Source organism: Camarhynchus parvulus, chromosome 15 (assembly GCF_901933205.1).
Source record: "Camarhynchus parvulus chromosome 15, STF_HiC, whole genome shotgun sequence".
NCBI lineage: Eukaryota > Metazoa > Chordata > Aves > Passeriformes > Thraupidae > Camarhynchus > Camarhynchus parvulus.
Window position 1 is genome coordinate 9,478,206 of NC_044585.1, and position 22,850 is coordinate 9,501,055.

At 52.8% G+C, this 22,850-nt stretch overlaps 1 protein-coding gene across 1 annotated transcript in view; it reads right to left on the reverse strand.

Moving 5' to 3' along the window:
* Positions 1–2,426: 2,426 nt before the first annotated feature.
* The window catches only part of MYO18B (myosin XVIIIB), a 63,308-nt gene continuing 42,884 nt past the window's right edge, over positions 2,427–22,850 (reverse strand). The window contains exons 37-43 of the mRNA XM_030959125.1: positions 22,666–22,803; positions 21,650–21,835; positions 13,862–13,995; positions 11,398–11,439; positions 10,123–10,284; positions 3,817–5,054; positions 2,427–3,015 (exon numbers count right to left, since the gene is read on the reverse strand). Of these exons, the coding sequence (XP_030814985.1) occupies positions 3,818–5,054; positions 10,123–10,284; positions 11,398–11,439; positions 13,862–13,995; positions 21,650–21,835; positions 22,666–22,803 (1,899 nt within the window). The 3' untranslated portion in view covers positions 2,427–3,015; position 3,817. The remainder of the gene's footprint in view (positions 3,016–3,816; positions 5,055–10,122; positions 10,285–11,397; positions 11,440–13,861; positions 13,996–21,649; positions 21,836–22,665; positions 22,804–22,850) is intronic.

The following is a 22,850-nucleotide window of genomic DNA, read 5'->3' on the forward strand; positions in this document are numbered from 1 at the left end:
GCTCAGAGCAGGCCTGAGAGAAGAGAGGGGGAGAGAGGATGAGAGGGTGAGAGAGTAAAAGGGTAAGAGAGCAAAAGCATAAGAGAGTAAAAGGGGTAAGAGAGAGTAAAAGGCAAGAGCGCAAAGTTCCCGTTATAATACCACAAATCTTCTTCTGTGTTGAATATTCTCATTCTCACTAACCAAGCTAGCCCAAGATACAAATCCTATAGCATTTACATGCAGCCTATAAGAATCACTACATCACCACACTGTGTTACGTTTTAAACCCTAAAAACTCCTCTTTGGGCCCCTTCTGCCAAGCTGTAGGGTCTGCTCTGACCCTTGGGCCTGTCTGCAAGCAGAGGGTGTTGTTCCATCAAAAGGGGATCACCTTCAGCCAGCCACACCCTTGTTTTCCAGTTGTTCAGTAACTAAAGGATCTCAAAGCTTGCTTTCATTCCAATCTCGCTTATAGTTTCTATATTCTCAAAATCTTTTGCCAGGCAATCATATTTATAAGGCTTTCCTGTTTCATCTTCCCCAACACAGGGCAAAGTTCTTGTGCTGAGAGCAGGTCAATGTGCTAAAACACAGGGGCAATGGCAATAACTCCTGCCCTCCCACTCCAGGCTATAAATGGCCATGGTCCTGCTCCTGGCTGGCTCAGCCATCAGTTTTGTGTCTCCTGAGCCTCCCAGGAGGAGCAGGAACCAGAGCTTTCCCCGCTGTGCTGTGCACACACCGTATTTTCTACCAGCCAGCACTGATGGATGGCTCGGTCTCACCATCCACGAGCTTTGCTCTCTGGCTGCTCCAAGGGCAAACAATTCTCTGGACTGAGCCCGCAACGCTCCAGGCCAAGCATTGTTTTTGTCCTGGTTTGTCATTAAAGGATGTGCACAGCCATTCCAAGTGACAGAGCAATTTCCTTTGTGTCCTGCAAAGCAGAAGGAAAAGAAAGAAGTCAGCGTATTACACACAAATCTGCTTTTCTCCCGCAAGTTGAAATAGGAACAGCTTAATTTCCAGCAAAGCCAACACTGTAGTAATTCCAAATCAAAGGCTTTGTGTCAGAAGAATCATTTTGCCACAGCCACAAATAATGAGCAAGTTGTGTCACGTTTGGAGATGAGATTAAAAACGAGCTGCAAAAGCAACACCTCGGCCAGTGGTGGTTGTGGGTGGGACTTCAGAGGCCAAAGGTGGGGCAGCACTGGATTCCTGCTCCTGGGTGTCCCTTCTCCAGGTGCCACTGGTGTCCCTCCCCTCAGCTGGCTTGGGGCAGACCAAAGAGCCAGGATGGGAGAGCTGGGGGTGCTCACCTGGAGAGGAGAAGGCTCCAGAGACAGCTCAGAGCCCCTTCCAGAGCCTAAAGGGGCTCCAGGAGAGCTCCAAAGTGACTTGAGACAAGGCATGGAGGGACAGGACACAGGGAATGGCTTCCCACTGCCAGAGGGCAGGGATGGACGGGATACTGGGAGGAAATCCTTCTCTGTGAGGGTGGGGAGGCCCTGGCACAGAGTGCCCAGAGGAGCTGTGGCTGCCCCTGGATCCCTGGGAGTGCCCAAGGCCAGGTTGGACAGAGCTTGGAGCAACCTGGGACAGTGGAATGAGTCCCTGCCCATGGCAGGGGGAAGAACTGGATGATTTTTAAGGTCCCTTCCCACCCAAACCCTTCTGTGATTCCCTGGTTCTGTGAAATCCCCCTGGGGAGTAATACTCCCTGCAAAGAGAAAAGCACTTGCCTTTTTCCTCCCAGAAACAGCGGAATCATTTTTTAAAAAAGACCAATTTAAAACTAATTAGAGGCAATTTCTTCATCTGCTGCCTTCTTGCATGAGGCACACGTCCTGAAAGGGACACGTGGGAGCTGAAGGAATGTCACCCTGCCCCCTGCCAGCCCTGCGGGCCGGGGATTGCTGAGCAAAGCGCTGATGTGAGCCCTCATCCCCAGGCTCCCCATCCATCGCTGACAAGGGAAATGCTGCTTGCTGCAAGGCTCTGCTTTAAATGAGAAGTGAAGGTGAAGAATACAACAGGCAAAACAAAATGCTGAACAGAGCCCAACTGGCCTTTCAAGCTGCCACTGCCCTGTGGCTGTCCCTGGGGTAGGGACAGGAGAATGTGCAAATTGGTGGAAATTTCCTAGCCAAGCAAATGACTTGGAAATGCCTGATGGAGAGGAGAGGTTTGTGCATGGACATTGTGCATCCTTTTGCCCCAAAACCTCTGATCAAGGAATAAGTTTGGATCTCTTCTAGGAAAGAAGGGTGAGGCTTGAGAGAACAGGTTTTTGTGGAAGGAGGTGCTCAGCTCTGCACTGCACAATTTCCACAGACCTGCTCCCCTCATGGGGAAAGGAATAACAAGAAGGGACCTGTGTGTCAAAGAAGCAAATATTTTATTGTGTAAAAACCAAGCAGACATTAAATAGAGCCCCCCCATTGTCCATGTGCCTTGAAAGCCACTGGGATGTGCCCAGGTGTCCCCCACAGGCTGGAGCCATGGAAGCACAGATGGATCCATCAAATACCTGTGGAATTATCAAAGTTTCAGAGCTCTGCTGTTGCTGGGTGTCACACTGAGACCCAAGAGCATCCTCAAGATCAGCTAATTTTTGGGCCGTGCAGTGCGGGATGAGACACCTGGGCTGCAGCTCTGGGTTACAAAGGAGGGGTTTGGTGTCCCTCCAGCTCCTCTCAGAGTGGCTTTCCCGGGCCATGGCACATCCTCAGCATCTGTGGCAGCCGCTGGGTTTGAATTTGAGCACCAACTCCCAAGTCAAACAACTGCAGGAGAACAGGAAAGTCCTTTTCCCTGCGGCTGGCCCTGAGCAAAGCTGGGAAATGGGGCAGGAGCAAGAGGAAACCACGGTAAGTCCAGGACCAAAAAAAGTTTGTAGAACCATCCCACAACTTTTGTGGAGCCATTTGCAGTGTCTGCTCACGCGAGGTGGTTCTGCCAGGAGCAGGGATGCTGTGTGCCCAACGTGGCTCCTCGTCACTGCGGGTTGGGGCTCGATGGAAACAGATCCTGCAGAAAGTGGGATGTTGCATTATGCAAATTTGCTTCCTGGAAAGAAATGTTTTATTAACACGCGCTCCCTTCGTGTGTTGGCTTAGTCAATTTGGTCACAGCTTGACATCCAATAAGTTACTCTAAAGGCAATGGTTTTACAAAATGTTTTTCTAATCTATTTTAAACACTTAATTACAGTTGTGGCGCATTCATTAGGGACTCCGCTTTCAAACCCGGATTGCAGCAATAAATCCTAATTCTCCAAGTGTCAGTTGCAATCCAGACATGGCATCCAAGTGGGTGTCAGAGGCTGCTGAGAACTGGGGGAAGGATATCTGGGCCAGGTGGGAGCCCCATCCTCCAGAGAAGGAACCCCCAGTGTCCAGCCTGAGCTGACTTCTAATCACCAAGAAAGAAAATCACCCAAAAACAACTTAGGGCACTGAGGAGGGAGCACTTGGGGGGATAAGTCTGCCATGTGCTGGAGTGGCAGCTGAGGGTTGCTGGTTTTGGGAAACCCCAGTGAATTCCGAGCTGGTGCTGTGGATGGCTCTGGGGCTGTCCCTGGCACCAGCAGCGTCACCATTGCAGCTCTGAAGGTGCAAAGGCAAGGGGGGACCAGTCCCAGTGCCACACACCCCGAGGGACACCCTGGCAGCCCTGGGATGCTCTGACACCAGGACAAGCATGGGAACTCCTGCTGTCCCAAGCTATCCTGTCCCCACACAATCCCCAGCAGCATCAGCACAGCCACCGAGGCTCAGGGCCAGCGCCCCACAGCTCAGAGCCCGTGCCATCACTGCCTGGCACACTGACCTTACTCTTTGCCCAGGTATTTCTTCATGATGCTGCTGACATCGTCCTCCCTGCCCTCGGCCTCGGCTCGGCTGCTCATGGCGCTGCCCTGGCTGCCGGCCCTGCCGCTGGAGCCCTCCCCGGCTGCCCTCGGGGGCTGCGGCCGCCGCTTGATGCTGTCGGCGCTGCGGGACGAGCGGTGCGAGCCCGAGGATGAGGAGGAGTCAGACACGTCCCCGGGCTCTTCCCTGCCCTTGGCCGTGCCCTTGGTGTCAGAGGGCTCCAGGCTGCCCGAGGCGATGGCCTCGTCCTCGAAGCGCACGGTGAGGGGCCGCTGGTCCCTCCTGTCCCTGCGGGCTCTGCCCAGGCTGCTGGCCGAGCGCGACTTGCGGATGGCCGGCACGAAATCATCGAAGTCAACCTTGGTTCTCCTCTCGTAGTTGAGGGTGGGGATTCTCCAGCTGAAGGGGTCGCTCCCTTTGCCCTCGCCCAGCCCATCGCTGGGCAGGGAGCTCAGCAATCCCTCCGGCTCCTTCCCCAGCTCCACATCCTCCAGAGACGGCTCCAGACAGCTCCTCCAGGAGCTCAGCCGCGGCACCTCCATCCCCGCAGCCGGGGAGCTCGGCCGGCGGCCGGAGCCCTCGAGGGCCGGCAGGAGGGACTCGTAGGAGCCGAATTTCGACGCCTTCTTCAGCGCTGGGGAACGCGGGGGCTCGGCCGGCTCCGAGGCCATGCTGCGCAGGCTGGAGGAGCGGGTGAGGCTGGCACCTGCTCCCTCTCCATCCCCTGCCCGATCCCCCTCCAGCCTCCCCGGGGGCTCCTCGGCCGCCAGGGCAGCCCTGGAGCGCCGCAGGGCCGCGGCACCGGTGGTGCGGTAAATGGGCAGCGGGGAGGCGTCCCCCAGCCCCGGCTCCCGCTGCCGCCGCAGCTCCTCCACGTACTCGGAGAGGGCGGCAGAGCTGGGCACCGGCCCCGAGGCCACCGGGACCGACCCCGAGGCCACCGAGAGCCTCCTCCTGCTGGGCACCGGCGGGGACACCCCGCGCAGCAGCGATGGGGATGTGGCTCCTATCCTATCCACGGGCTTCTTTGGGCTCTCCAGCTCCTCTTCTTCTGCCTGAGGTTTTCCATATTCCCGTCTTCTGGCGCCCAGCAGGGGACTCGTTGTCCTGACCGGGCTCGCAGCCTCGGCGGGGCGGGCAGAGCTCCGGGAGGAGAGAGGGCGGCTCAGAGCGGGGTCCTTGGTGTCTCTGCTCACCCTGAACGAGAGAAACCCGTGTTAGTTTAGCTTGTGGGATTCCCAGGGACCGGGATGTCATCCAGCAAGACAAGGCTGAGCAGTGAAAAGCTGGCATTGCCATGGGAGTCTCGGGATGAACTCACTGCTGCATCCAGCAGTTGGGCAATGCCCAAGGATTTTTATCTTAAATAAGCCCAGGTCAGCCAGCCTGGATAATTCCTGGTGGTGTGACCAGCTTCAGCTCTGCCAAGCCAGCACTTACCTCCAAATATCCTTCTTCTTGACAGATTACAGCAATATGTAGGATTTATTTTATTTCTGTCAAAGCCAAAGATTATTCACTAAAATTTTATGAAAGCAGCTCGCAGCGCACCCCCGACACATCTCAGTGTTATTGCTGGGCATGTTTCACCCAGGCTGCTGCTCAAACAAGAGCCCTGAAACCCCTGAATTTGATGTTCCTGCACAGTGAAGGGGGATGGCCAGACCAGGGATCACATCCCAAACAAGGGATGGTGCAGGAACCACATGAGATCCACACCAGCAGCCCCAGCCAGGCTGTCCCGGTCACAGAGATGGGCACCAGTGGGCTTGGGGTCACTGGTGTCACCAAGCCCCTGCTGGGACACTTTTTGATCCCCTCCAAGCATTTGCTTTGCGGCACTGTCCCCACTCCCAGGTACCCTCTCGCTGCTCAGCCGAGGGAAACGAGGTCTGGCCTTACTGGGATGGGAAATTGGGAAAGAAAGGAGGAGGGGAAAAGAGGGAACAGGGCAGAGCAAAGCAGCAGGACCCGAACAACAAAGGAATCTCTGGGAGGGAGCAGCAGTGATGAAGGTTCCTGCCCTGGGAATGCCGCTGTTGCCATGGGAATGGGCTGGGAGGGGATAATCCCGGGACACTCAGACCAGGCTCTGCTGCTGACCCGTGAAATTATTTACATGCCGAGATGGGCTGAAGACAAACTCCAGAGCTGGGAAATGCGGGATTGCAGAAGGGAAGGGGCAGTGGAGCAGCTCCAGCTTCCTGGTGCCCACTGGCATGGCCCAGGGCACAGAGGTGCCCCCCTGAACTGGCACCCACCGCCTTTCCCTGCTCATTTAACCACCCTAAATCTCTCAATTATTCAACACAAAAGGAATTAACCAGAGATTTCATCTCCCTGAATCACTGCCGTCCCATACTGACACTGCTGAAGCACCACAGCTGATTAATAGTTTGAGACATTTCAATAATGCTGGATTTTAGGACCCTAAATTGCATCTTACTTAAATGGCTGGTGTAATCCTGTGGTGAGGTTTTGTACAGAAATTGCTCCATTCATTCTGCACGTTCCCAAATAATATTGTAACCTGTGTGCTGCATGAACGGCTTTCATAAATTAAACACCGGCATCAGGGTTTTTATTTGGGTTTTAAGGCTGAGATAAAAGTGAGTGGAGATGTGAGAACCACTAATGGGCTGTGAACAAGGACTGAACACGCTGTATTTATTGTCCTGTTCAACATGACTGACAGGTAATGCTTTCCTGAAAATCTTCAGAGTCTGAAATGGAGTGAAAGCTGCAACGGTGGGATTGTTCCAGCTTCCATGACTGCCCCAGAGCCCAAGCAGGGACTTCACACTCTCCATGCCCTGGTTTCCAGCCAAGACTGCCCCATCCATCCTTGTCTCTCCCAAAAGTTCCCATTTTCTGCACCCATTAAACTGCCAGAGGCGGGGTTGGATGGGATATTGGGGGGAAATCCTTCCTTGTGAGGGTGGTGAGGCCCTGGCACAGGCTGCCCAGAGAATCTGTGGCTGCCCCTGGATCCCTGGAAGTGTCAAAGACCAGGCTGGACAGGGCTTGGAGCAACATGGGATAGTGGAAGGTGTGAAGGGGGAAGGGGGTGAGATTGGATGATTTTTAAGGTTCCTTCCCACCCTAACCATTCCATGATTTGTTTCTTTAACTCTTCCCTTATGCCTACCAAAATCCCCTCCAAAATCATGGCTCATCTTCCTCATCCTCATCCTCCTCACAAGGCAGGACACAAGAGCCAGAGGGTCACGCCCCATCCTGCAGCATCCTCTGCTCATCCATAAATCCCTGTCTGATTCCCAGCACGAATTCCCAGGGCTCAGAGTGACCCCAGGAAGGCCCAGGCAGCCCCAAAAGAAGGTGATGCCACAGGAGGCAGGACCCTGAGCCCCTCCAGCCCTGAGCAGAGCCCTGCTCCTCCAGCATCCTCAGGGAAGATGATTTTCCCAGCAAAAGATGCCTGGGAGGCACCTGGAAGCCAACAGAGCTCTGCAATCTGCCATTCACACCAAACCAAATGACATACAACAATAATTAGCGAAGATTACATAGCAATTAGCATGATTACAATTATACCAGTTGAAATCATTTATACAATAAAATCCACACATGCTTTGCAACACATGACCAGGTCTGAAAGCGTGGCTGGGATGCTTTTCCTGGGAGCTGATAAATAAAACAAAGACAGCTCAGTTTCAGGGAGGGGAGAGACACTGGCCTCATTTCTGTCAGAAGAGGATTTTCTTGTCACACCATCATCTACACAAGAGCTCCCAGTTTCCCACGTAATGATTTGCTTCTGACACAATCGTGGTTAAAAATAAACCTGTCGGATCCCCAGCAGCCTTGGGACCAGGGCTCTTGGTTTTGTCAACCAAGGTGGGAGGGGAATTGCTGTCAGGGTGATCCAGGGGTGATGCCAGGGCTGTGGATGCCCCAGTCCTGTGGGATGCAGGATGGAGAGGCAGATCCTGGGATGTGCATCCACTCCCTGACTGCGCCTCTGGGTAACCTCCCATCACAGCACAACCCTGACCTGCCTGGAAAGGGGCACAATAAATACATAAACTTTTAAATTGGCTTCTTAAAAAAAAAAAATCATATTTATCCCAACCCTGAGCTGTCTCATATTTATGGAGGCTTAGCTCTGCTGGCCAGCGTTTTGTACAGGAATTTAAATAGCAGAGAATTAAAGGCAACGTTAATCAAAGCTCTCCCTCCTGTAAGCACAGGGGTGATAAGAGCTCCCTGCTCTCCTCTGGCTCTTGGCAGCTGTTTGTTCAGCAAACAGCCCAGATGTGGTGCTGAGCAGCCAACACGAGCAGGACTCGTTTTTCATTACTGGGAGCTTGTGTAAGACAAAGGAATCTTAATAAGGAAGAGCTCGTTTCCCTGATCTCATTTTTATTACCTCCAGTCTCGTCTCCTGTTTGTTTGCATTTCATCCCCTCCCCCTCGATTTCCATCTTAGATGAGCTGCAGCCAAACACAGCTCCCACACCCACAGTCGCAATCTGGCCCTTCACAAGCCCCAGGACAGAGGGTGATGCTCACACTGGGGCCAGGGCTCTGGACAATTTGCTTTTCACAAGGGCCACAAGCAGCCCAGCAAACCCCAAAATCCCAGAATCACTGAGGTTGGACCACTGAGCCCAAGCTGTGACCAATCCCCACCCTGTCACCCAGCCCAGAGCACTGAGTGCCACCTTCCTTAGGGATGGAAACCTCCCTACCTTAGGGATGGGGACTCCAAACCTCCCTGGGCAGCCCCTCCCAAGGCCTGACCACCCTTTCCATGAGGAAATTCCTCCCAATGTCCAACCTGAAAGCCTGAATGTCTCCTACTATAAATCCAAGGTATAGATTGGATATATATATACCAGAAATAAGATATTAGCCACAATGCCTGCTTTTCTGTCATTCATTAATGATCAGAGTTGGGTCATTTGGACCAAAACCTCCTCAGCAGCACTTAGGAAGGGCTTTAATTATTGTGCAGGGTGCCAATAAGCTCAGCCCACTGCTCTCAGGGCTCCCACTTATCACTGGTTTATGGGAGGTGTCCCTGCCCATGGCAGAGAGTTGGAATGAGATGATTTTTAATGTCCCTTCCCACCCAAACTATTCCAGGGTTCTGTGACCTCCCCACAGGTCTCTGCCCTGCCTGACTGCTCTTAAACTCTGCCTTGTACCTCCCCAGACTGCTCCAGCTCACCCAGGGTGCTTCCTGCAGGGGTTCTGCTCCTCAGAACATAATTTCTGACAGCAGTGATTCTCCTGTACAAGGCAGGTGGGGGCTGTGGGGATGGAGCTCTCCAGAATCAGAGCAGGGAGATTAATACTAATGTCTGCAGTGAAACTGTGCTCACAACCCTGACAAATCCTGTCACCTTGGAGCACCTACACCTGCAGGGAGCTGTGCCCAGCCTCAGCCTGGCACCTGCCATGGTTATGGGGAGAAAAACTGGAAAAGCAGTGATCGCGTCACGAGACACCATTCCTGGGGAGGTCCTGAACCACAGGGGCTGTGAGCAGGGGCACTGCCAGCCCTGCCCACCCTGAATTTGGATGGTTGGCACCTTGTCCACCTTGCCTACAGGGGGATGAAGCTCTCTGGAGCTCGCTCTGCTCCCTGCCCCAGGACTCCATCCCTGCTCCATCTCTGCCCTCACAAAGCTCCAACACCCTCCTCCACCCTCACCAGCTCCCTCCACAATGCAGCCCCAGACCCTGATTTACAGAGTTTTTCCAAACTCAAGCCCTGTGATTGTTTCACACACGAAATGCAAATTTCTCTGTGACACAGAAATTGAGTTTTTCTCGGGACTGGGTGGTCCCCTGATGGGCACCAATTCAGGATGGGCACCTGGGCACCCACAGAGCAAAGCAGGGACATTTGCTTGGGCCCCTCTCCATCTCTCTCCCAGCCCACCAGCATCACCACCAAAAATTAACGTATTTGATATTAGAACACTAGAAACGCATCCCTCTCCCTCAGCAGCGAGCATATGGCATTCAAATCCTCAAATAGGCTGCAATGCCTCTTTAAATTATCTCCAGAGAACACATCAAGGGATATTTTCCTGCTTGAAGCACGTTTTTGATGCAGTGACTTTCATCTGGTGTTTCACTGATCCCCGGCGTGGCAGTGACTGCCTCCCTTGAGTTGATGTTTTTTGACCTTAAACACCACAGGTCCCTCTGAGCTCCGTCCTGCACATCCCAAGAGGAAGCCCCCACAGCTCAGCACCCCCCAACACCCCCAGGATGGGCTGGGGTCCCTCACCTGAGGCTCTGGGAGCTGCGGCTGCCCACGGATGGTGCTGAAACGCTCCCGGCCACGCTGGCACTCAGCAGGGACGTCCAGCCTGAGGAGGAGCTCGGCCAGGACTTGACACTCTCTGCAGGCTCCAGGCTGAGCACGGAGCCAACGGTGGAGCCGGCATCCCTGGGGGGACAGGAGACACGTTCTTAATGGACGCCCCTCTGTCGGGTTAACAAGATAATACTGTGCTTGTTTGAGTTGTCGTGTATTGGTGATTTGTTAATAACGTACGGATGTAAGCTTGCGTCGTAGAGGGAGGACCCTGGTTACTCATTCTAGCATTAATTCTCCCGTTTGAATATAGGTTAGCCTCTTTATGGGGAGGGAGTCATAAAGTTCTTATATTTTTGTAGTGCAGAGCTTTAACGCACTCTGTGTTGAGGGCTGCTTGAGGGCCCACAGTGTAATTGGGAAATTAGTATTTATCCGCTCCTAGAGATTGTATTCTTTTTTAAAGGAGCTGTACCCCCTTTAAATAGCCCTTAATTCGCTTCATTGGGGTTTGTAGGTTTTCCTTGGAGAAGAATCAAGAATGAACTTATATTCGTTTCGGGTTGTGGGTCACTCTGATGGTGGCACAGGGCACAGAGTGGGGTGGTGTTCACACCTCCACCACAGCAGCTGGTTTGTGGCACCAGCAGAGGGAAAAGAAAACTTTCCAGGCGGTCTGGTTGCTGCCACTCATTATTTCCTCAAGATTTTGCAAGTGCCCTGTAGACCTTGGGCAGGAAAACCCTGCACTGCCTATGGAGTGCAGTGACAGAGGCAGTGTGACCCCAGGCACCCCACAGAGCCCTACACACCCCGGGATTCCCCAGGGCTGGACTGCAGTGACAGAGCTGCTGTCACCCTGGGTACCCCACAGGGCCCTGTGCACCCCTGGGCCACCCCAGCCCAGCCAGCAGGAGCTCCCAGGCCACGTGCAGGGGATGAAACCCTTCAGGATGTCAGTTTTCCTTCAAAGCCAGAGATCATCTCTCAAAGCACAGCCCAGAGGAGTGGAAGCATCCCTTGGGATAAGAGCCAGAGCTCCCAGGGAATGGGAGCGGGTCGATGGGCATGGGGCACACAACACCAGCACATCTGGATGCCAGTGTGAGCCCTGCCCACGCAGCTGCAGATGCATCCAACCAAGGGGTTCATAACCCCTCTTTTCAGCAGCTGGTGGTCCCTGAGCTGTGGCAGAAGCAGCCCAGGCTGTGTCCCGTGGCAGCAGCATCTCCTGGGGTCACTCACGTGTCTCTCCTGGAGCACAGCGACTCCCGCGCCGTCCGCACGCTGCAAGGAGCGGGGAGAGGGTCAGGGGTGGCTCCTGGGGACCCCAAACCCACTGATCCTAAACTTCCCACCAGGTGCAAAGCTTCCCAGCCCAAGCCAGCGTGGCCAGGGCAAGGGTTGGGCTGAGCCAGGTGTCTTAGGCTGCAGGATGTAGCTGGGGGTGCGTAGTGTGTATTCTATTTTCTGTAGTTCCTATTCCCATATCTTTGTCTGAGAGCCCCTAAATTCCAAAATTCTAATAATTCAGAGGAAAGGGGTTTAGATATTCCATTTCTTGCCTTCCTTAGCAGGCAGCTGTCTGTCCAAACCAAGACACTGGGGAACACTCCCAAAACAGCCCCAGGGAGTGGGGCTGGAGACCCCTGCCTGCTCCCTGCATGGGGAAAAAGGAGGGAGCAGAGCAGGGACTGATGCTCTGGGAGTGATGCTCCTCCCCGGGGCTGCTCCTGCCGGGAAGCACTTCTCACCTCCACTGATGCATCAACTGCATTGGAAATCACTCTTCTTTTGGGAAGCAGTGAGTGTCTAAGCTCATGGTTTCTATCTCACCTTCCCTGGTTTAATCACCACACAGAGCAAGTGGTGACAAGCACACCTCAGCTTTATTTTTCTTCGTTTTTTTTTTTTTCCCTTTTTTAAACTCATTTCTCTGTTTGGTCTCCATCTGTCATGATGCCCCTTTAGCTGTACGGCAGAGGGGAAAATTGAAGGGCTTTGGAAATAACACCTGAAAAATGCACTGGAATCCTTTCCTCATTTTTTTCCTAGTAAAACCCTCTACCCAATCACTCAGTTTCACTGGCTCTGCAGCTCCTGGGGATGATCAAAACAGGATTTTCACTCAATGAACCCAGCACGGAGGGCACCAACAAACTCCTGCCAGGGACCTGCTGTACAAACGGGGCTATTCCCACCCCTTTTTTGCTCACTTTAAGCTGGGCCACCCAGGATGATTTAAAGAGTGACACTTTCCATAAAACCTTCCATTAACGTGAAGTTTTTTGCTTGTAGCAGCACAAACACGTGAGTGTGAGGACATGAAATTACCCTGGCATTGCCCCTTCCCCGGCAGAGAGCAGCTGAGCCCCCCAGCTTCCTCCAGTTCCCCCAGTGTGGGAACCCAGCACATCCCTCTGGCTGATCTGAGCAGCCAAGAGCCCTGCCAGGGCTCTCAGAGACCCTGGCACAGAGCCCAAAATGCCTGTGTGGTTTTGATTATGACCCGTAGAGCAAGTTACCAACCTTAGATGAAGATCTGCAAGCCATGACAACCTAAGTAGAATGATAGTGAATTTATCATAAGGTGAAAAAGTAGATTTTGGGGTTTTTAGAATGGGGGTTCAGGGGGCAAGATGGAGGGATCTGGGCGTGTCCTGCCATTCTTCTTCTTCTTCTTCTTGGCCTCCATCTTCTGCTGTGATGTTGGCACTTTTAGATTGGTTTAGAGTAGAAGCTCACGGTCTAACATAGGTGATAGGTATTGGGAATTAAGTGTAAATATTGTAGTTTTTAGTATAAAGACATAACACCGCCCTGAGGGCAGGCAGAGTGCCTGGACTGTCTTGCTGAGCAGACCTCAGCTGGACAGGAGAAAGAATTTTATAGATAAGATACAATAAACAACCTTGAGACCGAGAAATGAAGAGCCCTGACTCCTTCTTCAAGCGCCAGGCTGGGAAAAGAAACTTTGGAACTTTTCTCGGGGTCACTCTGATAAGCTAGAGATCCCGACACCCCAGCTTCCCCCAGCTCCCCCCTCTTGAGTTGCTGTTGATAATTGCTGCCCCAAGCAATTATCAATAGCAATTAGCAATTATTAATAATGTCTCTGCTTCAGCCTGCACAACTAAGAACGAGTCTGGACTCTTCACTTTTCGGTCTTGAGGTTGTTTATTAATTCTTATCTATAAAATTTTCTTTCTGCCCAGCTGAGGTCTGCTCAGCAGGGCAGCCACAGGCACTCTGACCGCCCCCGAGGTGGGGTTGTCCTTTTATACTACAAACTATGTATAACATATTTACACTTAATTCCCAATACCTATCACCTGTGTTAGACAGTGAGCTTCTACTCTAAACCAATCCCAAAGTGCCAACATCACTGCAGAAAATGGAGAACAAGAAAGAAGAAGAAGAAAGGCTGGACACGCCCTGATCCCTCCATCTTGTCCCCATAACCCCCATACCAAAAATCCTGAAACCTACATTTTCACTCTGTGATTACTTTGTTATTACACTATTCAAACCTGTGTGACTTTCACGTCCTCATACAAAGCTGGCAACTTGCTCCAAGGGTCAAAATCAAATCCCCAGGTGTTCTGGGCAGCATGCCAGGGTCTCTGAGCCCCCCGGCGGGGTCCTTGGCAACTCTGGACACGAGGAGGGACGTGCTGAGTTCTGACACCCCCCAGCCCCTGCTCCTCACCTCTCAGCATCGCTGTCGTCGCTGTCCCGCAGCCCCTCCAGGGCCACCTGCAGGTCTGCGATGCGGCGGATGGAGGTGCCCAGGTCAGCCTGCAGCCCCTGCCTCGCCTCTGCCAGCTCTGCCAGCTGCTGCTCCTGCACAGGGGACACCAGGTGAGGGTCTGCACCTGGCATGGGGACTGCTGAACCATGCCACCCCCAGCCCAGTGCTGCCTGCTGGGGCTGGTTAGATGCGCCATGCCCTGTGGTGCTTGTGAACATGAACTGCATCTTCCAGCACCTTCCAGTGCTTAAAGGGGCTCCAGGAGAGCTGGAGAGGAGTTTTGGATGAGGTTATGGAGTGAAAGGACCCAGGGAATGCTATCCACTATCAGAGGACAGGGATAGATGGAATATTGGGAAGAAATTCTGCCCTGGGAGGGTGGGGAGGCCCTGGCACAGGGTGCCCAGACAAGCTGTGGCTGCCCCATCCCTGGAAGTGTCCCAAACCAGCTTGGACAGGGCTTGGAGCAGCCTGAGATAGTGGAAGGAGTCCTTGCCCATGGCAAAGGGTGAGACAGGATGCGTTTTGAGGTCTCTGCAACCCAAACCATTCCAGGATTCACAATCTGACACGACCCACACAGCTCCGTGGACCAGCATCTCCCACTTTGCACACCAAGGGCACCAGCCCGGCCCTGCACCCATGCTCATCACATTCCACGTCCTTCCAGCTGGGAAGGAACCCTTCCTGCTGCTCCCAGGCCATCGCAGGGCAGAGAGGAGGGAGCAGCAGATCCACAGTGATTGAAGCTGCCAGCTGTGAAATCGCCACGGCGGCGGTGACAAGGTGAGGGATGACTTGAGACAGGCCAGGGCACAGGAGCTGGCACACTGTCACAGTAAATAATGGAAGGCCTGGAATCACCAGGCACACAGGGCCTGGGGCAAGAGCATCTCAGTTCATCAAAACGTGGAAAGGAACAGCCCAGTTTGGGTGTCACAGCAGCCCCTGGGAACGCGCTGGCGTTGGGGAAAACCTCACTGCTCATCAGAAGTTTTCTGAAACTTGGTGTTTCCAAGCCCTCCACATCCCTCCTGGCTCAGGGAGAAGGTAGAAAGGAGCTGTTTCACCAAGGGAACTGTTTCATCCAGGACTGCAGGGGCTCAGAACAGGGCTCACAGTGAAACACTTGAGAGGAGGAAGGAGCCCCAAGCTCTGGGTGCTCAAGTGTCTGGGTTCAGTGTTTGGGGCTGCAGGAGCAGGGAGTGGAACTGCTGCCTGATAAAGGGCTGAGCCCTTCCACAGGCTGATAAGAGCCTCTCTTGACTCACCTGCAGGCTATGGCACAAATTATACGCAGTTCAGTGGCTGCATTTAATTCCACTCCCCTGTCCTGCTGTTGTTAGCAGGGATGGGCAGGGAGGCACGGACCAGTATCCCCCTTACCAGCACCCCAAACCCACCTCCTCTGGCCACAGACACAGAAATCCCCTGGGAATGGCTGTGGGAGCAGCAAACAGAATGCCCTGGGGGCTGGAGGGGTCCCCCTGGATGGTGGGGTGCCCCCTGAGCTCGCTGCCTTCTGCATGACCCTGGGAATGCTGAGAGGGAAGGGACAGCCCAGGTGATGCTGCTGAGCTGGGGCTCCCCCTGGCACCCCCAGGACACCCCTGGCACCCCCAGGACACCCCTGGCACCCACAGTTTGTGGCACACACACTGGTGGCCTTGGGAGGGGGACCTGGGGTGACCCTGGGGTCCCCTGCCCACCTGAGGGGTGATTTAAATGTGAGCCAGAAAACAGAGCTGACACTGCTCAACCCCCCACCCCAGCTGTCCCAAATCTCATCCATGGAGACACCTCACGTTTCTCTCCATACCCTACAATTGTCTCAAGGAAAGGAATAATTTTGCCACAATGATTCAATTTCAGATGGAAAGACACTGCCTGCAGAGCACAAATGGACAAGGCCCAGCACCAGGCCCCGGGCACCCAGGGAGCTGCTGGACGCCTTTGACACACGTTGTTTCTATCTAAATGTAAACCCAATGAGCTTTTCTCTTTTCACACAGTCCCTGGGCTGAGAACTGACACCCTCACACTGGGCAGAGCTGGCTTTTTGATTCCTCTGAGCAGAAAATGGGGAGAAATAAAAGGGAAAGCTCACATTATTGGGCAATCTGCACCACGAGGGACCTGAGGGGCTAAAAGGAGCATCCTCTGCTGTTAAACCCCTTTTGGCACCAGCATCTCTGGCTGCTCCCACCAAACCAGTCAGACATGCACAGCAGGACCAGCCTGACCAGCTCAGAACCCCTGGCTGATGTATATTTCATCATCAATAAATAAAATACACCCTCTGCTTGGTTCTGAACACATTTCCAAACCAGATTCTTCCGTCCACACTGGGGGAGAGATTGCCCCAGAGCAAAGGACTGGCTCTGCTGGTGGGGCAGAACCCATGGTTTTAGAAGGCTGAGGTTGATCCCTGCTGACAGGGAGCCTGGATTAAAGGCTTCCCCAAGACAAGGGGATGGACAGGAGCTCACTCACTGATGCCTGGCACTCATCAAACCCACAGGGAGCTGCTCTCACTCCTGAAAATATTCTGCACATCCCTCACGGAAGGGGATTTCTAAACCTTCTTTTCCTTAAGAGGCTTTTTTTTCCCCCCAGCTAAATTTGTCTCAGAATTATCTGAAGACCTTAAAAGGAGATAAACAAAACCAGCAGTGCAATGATCCCTGGCACTCCAAAGGATTCCCAGGCCAGCACCACGTCCTTGTCACCACCTCGTGTTTTTGTTTGTGCTTTTGCTGTGACAACACCACCTCTGCTCGCTCCCCTCCATACCTCGAGTCAAGTGTAATCTAATTAGTGCAACTTGGATCCCTTTTTCTTCTAATAACCGAGCCCGCACCTGCAGAACTCATCCATCATGATTATTTTTAATTAAGCCGTTAACTCGCAGGGTTTTGGGAAAGTTTGAAGTGACAAAATTCGCCGGGTTGAAGGCTGGAGTGTGAGCACAGTGTAATGTAATCGGTGCGTGAGCAGCTGATGGATTCCCGAGGAATTGGCTCTTTTTAAAGGCAAAGCGGAATCACAACAGCCCTAATTAGCAAAAAAAAAAGCCAAAGCAAACAAAAAAAAACCAAAAAGAAAACAAAAAAAAACCAAAAAAACCCAAACAAAAAACGCCCCAAAAAACTAAAAAAACCCCAAAACAACACACTCACAAAAAACAAATAAAACCCAAAAAAACAAAAAAAAACCACAAAAAACCAAAACAAAAAACCAAAACAAGCCAAAAAACCCCCAAAACAAAAACAAAAAACCAACCCAAAATAAAAAAAACAAACAAAAAACCCCAAAAAACCACAAAAAAAGCACAAAAAAACAAAAAAAACCAAAAAACAAAACAAAAAAACCCAAAACAACAACACACCCACCAAAAAAACACCCAACAAATAAAACCCAAAAAAACAAAAAACCAGAACAAAAACAAAAAAAACCCAACCAAAAACAAAACAAGCGAAAAAAACCCCAAAACAAGACAAAAAAGCCCCCCAAAAGAAAAAATAAAAAAACTCCAAAACAAAACAAAAAAGCCCCCCAAAAATTTAAAAAAAACAAAAAACCCCACAAAAACTCAAAAAACACACAAAAAACTCACCAAAAAACCATTTAAAAACCAAAAAAGAACCATAAAACCACGCACAAAAGAACCCTAAAAAAAAAAAAGAAACCCAAAAAAACCAAAAATGCCCAAGAAACACACACAAAAATACCCTTAAAAACCCATAAAAACCAAAAAACAAACAAAAAAACCAAAAAAAACACAAAAAAATCACACACACCAAAAAAAAACCCCAAAAAAAACCCCTTTATAGGTTGCAAATGAGCAAAACCCCTAATCCTGGAGTTCCAGCTCTGTTGTGTTACATAATGTGGCCATAGCAGGGCCAGGGAATAAAGATCTGCCAGCACAAGTACCAGAAAAAAAATTAAAAAAAGGTTATTTACACTATTTACACTGAGGCTCTCACAAAAAACCCAACTTGTGAAGAATATCTTCACACCTGCGCTTCAGTTTTCTGTAAAATGAGTTAATTATTGTGCTGATGAGTTTCACGGCTTCATTAAAGGAAGCTGATTTTAGGACAGCACCCACCAGCCCCCCTGGTGTGCTTGGGGGAGGGTTCGGTGGAGCTGTGCTGGGCTCAGAGGGACAGGAGCAGACCCAGGAACTCCCTGGATTGTGCCTCAACCAGCCAGGGCTTCACCCCAGCTGGGCCAGCCCCTGGTTTTCCCTAGGAATTCCACCAAGAAGGCGCCTGGCTCTCCACAAGAAGAGACCTGAGCAGCTCCTGCCCATGGCCGGACCCCATTGCTGAGTTTTCCTCCCAGAGTCCTCATCCAGATGTTTAAATTGTGCCGTGAAAGCCAAACTCTGCAGGCAGCTCCGTCAGAGCAGCACAGCCAGCCCTATGCTCCCCTAGGAGCAGCCTCAGCAGGGAAATCCCAGACACTGGGACAGCCACTTGTGTCCCACATTCCTGCTGCTCCCAGCCCTGTTCCATCCTTCCCAGCTTGTTCCATCCTTCCCAGCCCTTCTCCATCCTTCCCAACCCCTGTTCCATCATTCCCAACCCTTCTCCATCCTTCCCAGCCCTGTTCCATCCTTCCCAGCCCTGTTCCATCCTTCCCAGCCCCTGTTCCATCCTTCCCAGCTTGCTCCACACTTCCCAACCCCTTCTCCATCCTTCCCAACCCCTGTTCCATCCTTCCCAGCCCTTCTCCATCCTTCCCAACCCCTGTTCCATCCTTCCCAGCCCTTCTCCATCCTTCCCAACCCCTGTTCCATCCTTCCCAGCCCTTCTCCATCCTTCCCAGCCCTTCTCCACCATTCCCAGCCCTTCTCCATCCTTCCCAGCCCCTGTTCCATCCTTCCCAGCCCCTGTTCCATCCTTCCCAGCCCCTGTTCCATCATTCCCAACCCTTCTCCATCCTATCCCAGCCCTTCTCCATCCTTCCCAGGCCCTGTTCCATCACTCCCAGCACTGCAGCCTCCCCAGGGGACACGTGTAGGGGACAAGCACGAGCGTTTGTGCACACACGACGAACACAGAGAGCAGGGTTTGGGTTTAAGCTCCCCGAGCTGGAAATCCACCCCCTCACTCCTCACCATGGTCAGAGGACACCAGGGGGCTGGGGCTGGCCTGACAAGCTCTGGGTGCCAGCACAGCAGCTGAGAAACGAGGAGCTGCTGCAGGCTGGGATCCAGATTTTATTGGAAAAGGAGCTCCAGCTCCAGGGAGGAAACCCAGGATGTGCAGCCAGAGCAAAGGGAGTCCAGCAGGGCCAAGTCCTACAGCCATCATTACCAAACATGCTTGGAAAGTGTTCAAAACCCATCCTTCTTACAAAATTCATGAGGCAGAGCCATCTGCCTGGCAGCCAGCTCTCATCCCTGCTCCTCACTGGGTATTCCCTGCTGAATGGCACAAGGCTGCCTCCCAGGTGCCCTAAACTGGGTGGGAAAAGAAGGAGGGATGGAATGGAGACACCCTGAGCCTGGCTGGGGATGGTGGCATGGGGTTTTCCACTGATAAATGTGAGCTGTGAGAACAAAATACCTCCTGTTCTGTATATTGTATATATATATATATATATATATATCTACATATACAGGCAGCAGCTCTGAAACAAGACAGGATTTTTAACCCAATCTCTGCCAGGAATTTGTCCTTTCAACACCCCCCTTTAAACCTCAACAATGTGTGGTAAAGTCCACAACCTCACCATGGTGTATTTAAATAAGTTTTTCAAAAATTGTTAGGAGCAGAGCACGACTTAAGTAATGTCAAGTGAATAATTCAGGCTGGATTTATAATTGATGGGGGATTTAGCAGGAGCAGAGCCATAAGTGGCTTTCTATTAACTATTGATGCTCCCCAGCAGGCTGGGCTGGGCTCCCTGATCACAGCTCTGCCCCATGTTTAATTCAAGTGCTCTTCAGAGGACACAGCCTGGGGGATGCCTCTGCTCCCAGGAATGTCACAGCAGCGCCTGGAGCCAGTTCCCATGGAGCAATCCCCATGGGGAAGCTGGGATGGGGAGCTGTGTCTGGGGGAGCCCCCCTGCTCCCTTCTCCTGCCAGAGGACCCCAAATATCTGAGTGTCTGGATAAACCCAGAGCCCTCAGTCCTGCCTCACAAGTTCAGCTGGTTTTCAGCTGTTTGTGTCTGATTTGAGGGAGGCGCCTCTAAAATCCCCTTTCAGACCCTCTTTGCACGCTTTATCTGGGAGAGCACAAGAAGCTGCTGTGCCTCCCATCGCTCACATCCCCGCGTGAAACATTCAGGAAGCTGCTAAAAATACAGGCACAACCCCAAAAATACAGCAGAAAGAACCCACCCCCATCCCAACAGCCAGAGAATCCACGCTCCAAGCACTGTCCTCCCAGCAGAGCTGCAACAAACACCCAATATCACCCACAGCCACTGCTCCCCCAATCCCACAGGGATCAGGGAGCCCAGAATGCCCATGGCACCTCAGCAGAGCCTCTCTCTTCTCCATCCCTCCCACCCCATTCCATCCTTCCCAGCCCCTTCTCCATCCTTCCCAGCCCCTTCTCCATCCTTCCCAGCCCCTGTTCCATCCTTCCCAACTGTTCTCCATCCTTCCCACCCCTTCTCCATCCTTTCCAGTCCTTCTCACGGCTCTGCAGAGCATCAGAGGCTGAGATCCGACCCCATTCCATGCCCAGGGGAGGCTGGAGCAGGCAGGGCTGAGCCTGGCAGAGCAAGGACAAAGCCTGACCCTGGTGCAGGCAGAGGATTGGGAATCATTCCCACCACTCCCCTCGGCAAGGCTTGGCAGCCTCGGGGCAGAATAAATCCTGAAATCTCCTTGATTGCTAACTAAAAGATTATTGATAAAATAACTGCTCCTAATTCAGCCCTGCTGCCAGCAGAAGTGCAATATCTTTCAATTACCACTCGGGAGCGAGGCTTTCCCTTGGATTACTGGAAGAAGCAACATGAAAAGAGACTCTGGAAAGGGCTGGAAAGGGAAGGTGAATCTATTTCTGCTGCTCTCCAAAGCCAGCTGGGGCTCTGCTCACTCAGAGCAGGTTCAGCTGCTGGTTGGCACTGTCTGAGCTGCAGCCACGGGGAGGGTTTGGCAAAGCCAGGAGCTCCAGGAGGAGCTGGTGCTTGGGCTGAGCCTGGCACAGCCAGCCCTGGCACACCTCAGCACTCAGGGCCAGGGCATTCCCACCCACTGTGGTTCTGCCTGACACGAGGAGAACCAGCATGAGGAGCTGCAGGAATGACCTGAGCAACTTGGAATCATAGATTCACCTAGGATGGAAACACCTCCAAGGTCATCCAGTCCAACTGAAACCACATCCCCAAGCGCCACAGCCACACGGGAGCTGCATTCCCATGAGAGCAGGCAAAGCCACCTCCTTCCCACAAAAAAACCATGGAGCAGAATGAGTGTCCAGGCTCCCAGACCAGCCATGGAGAAAGGGAACACGAGGATCCTCAAGGACAGCTGTGGTTCAATGGTTTGGGGCTGCAGAGAGCTGCAAAGCAATTCCCTGCCCCTCCCAGAGGAGCAGCCCAGCAACAACTCCATCCCCAGACCAAGAGCACACAAAGGACCACACAAAAATGAATTTCTGGAGCCCTCAAACCAACCCAGGGGCTATGAGGGGTCACCTCCAGCTGCAGCAAACCCCTGTGGCCATGCGACCCCCCCAAACCCCTGTGGCCATGGGACCCCCCCAAACCTCACCAGCTCCACGAGCCGGCGGCTGGACTCCAGCTCCCTCTGCACCAGCTCGTCCATGTCAGCCTTCATCTCCTGCATCCTCCTCTGGTAGTACCTGCTGCTCTCCCTCTCCCGTGCCTCCGACTCGGCCGCCTTCTCCAGCTCCTCTCCCATCTGGATGATGCTGTCCCGCAGGCGCAGCACCAGCACCTGGGGGGTGAGGGGAAGGTGAGCAGTTGGGGATCTCCCTGTGAGCACCAAGCCACTGCTGGCTGTCAGGAACCCCCTCACAGAGAGAGCAGCAGTGCCACCAACCCGCCTGGGCTGCCCCAGTGTTGGAACTCAGCGCATCCCTCCCGGTGTCCAGAGTTGCCAAGGACCCCGCCGGGGAGATCAGAGAGCCTGGCACACTGCCCAGAACACCTGGGGATTTGATTTTGACCCTTGGAGCAAGTTGCCAGCTTTGTATGAGGACTTGAAAGTCACATGGGTTTGAATAGTGTAATAACAAAATAATCACAGGGTGAAAATGTAGAATTTAGGATTTTTTGTATGGGAGTTATGGGGACAAGATGGAGGAATCTGGGTGTGTCTCGCCTTTCTTCTTCTTCTTCTTGTTCTCCATTTTCTGCAGCGATGTTGGCACTTTGGGATTGGTTTAGAGTAGAAGCTCACTGTCTAACACAGGTGATAGGTATTGGGAATTAAGTGTAAATATGTTATACATAGTTTGTAGTATAAAAGGACAGCGCCGCCTCAGGGGCGGTCAGAGTGCCTGTGGCTGCCTTGCTGAACAGACCTCAGCTGGGCAGAAAGAAAATTTTATAGATAAGAATTAATAAACAACTTCAAGACCGAAAAATGAGTCCAGACTTGTTCTTCAGCCGCACGGGCTGAAGCAGAGACATCCTGCACATCTCAGGGCAGCAAATATCAACAGCAACCTGAGACCCCAGCCTCCCCCTGTCCCTCCCAGCCCTTCCCAGGTGCTCCTGTCCCCACAGGTGGGGCAGCGGCACTGCCAGGTGACGAGGGGGTACCTCGAAGCGCTTCATCTGCACGGCCTGGAAGTCCAGCTGGCTCTCCAGGTCGCGGATCCGAGCTTCCTGCCGGCTGACGATGGAGCGCTCGGCCGGGCACTGCTCCAGCTGGGCTGCCCTGGCCTGAGCTGCCTGCAGCTGGGAGAGCAGGGGCTGTGTCAGCATCAGCATCCCCAGCCCCTCTG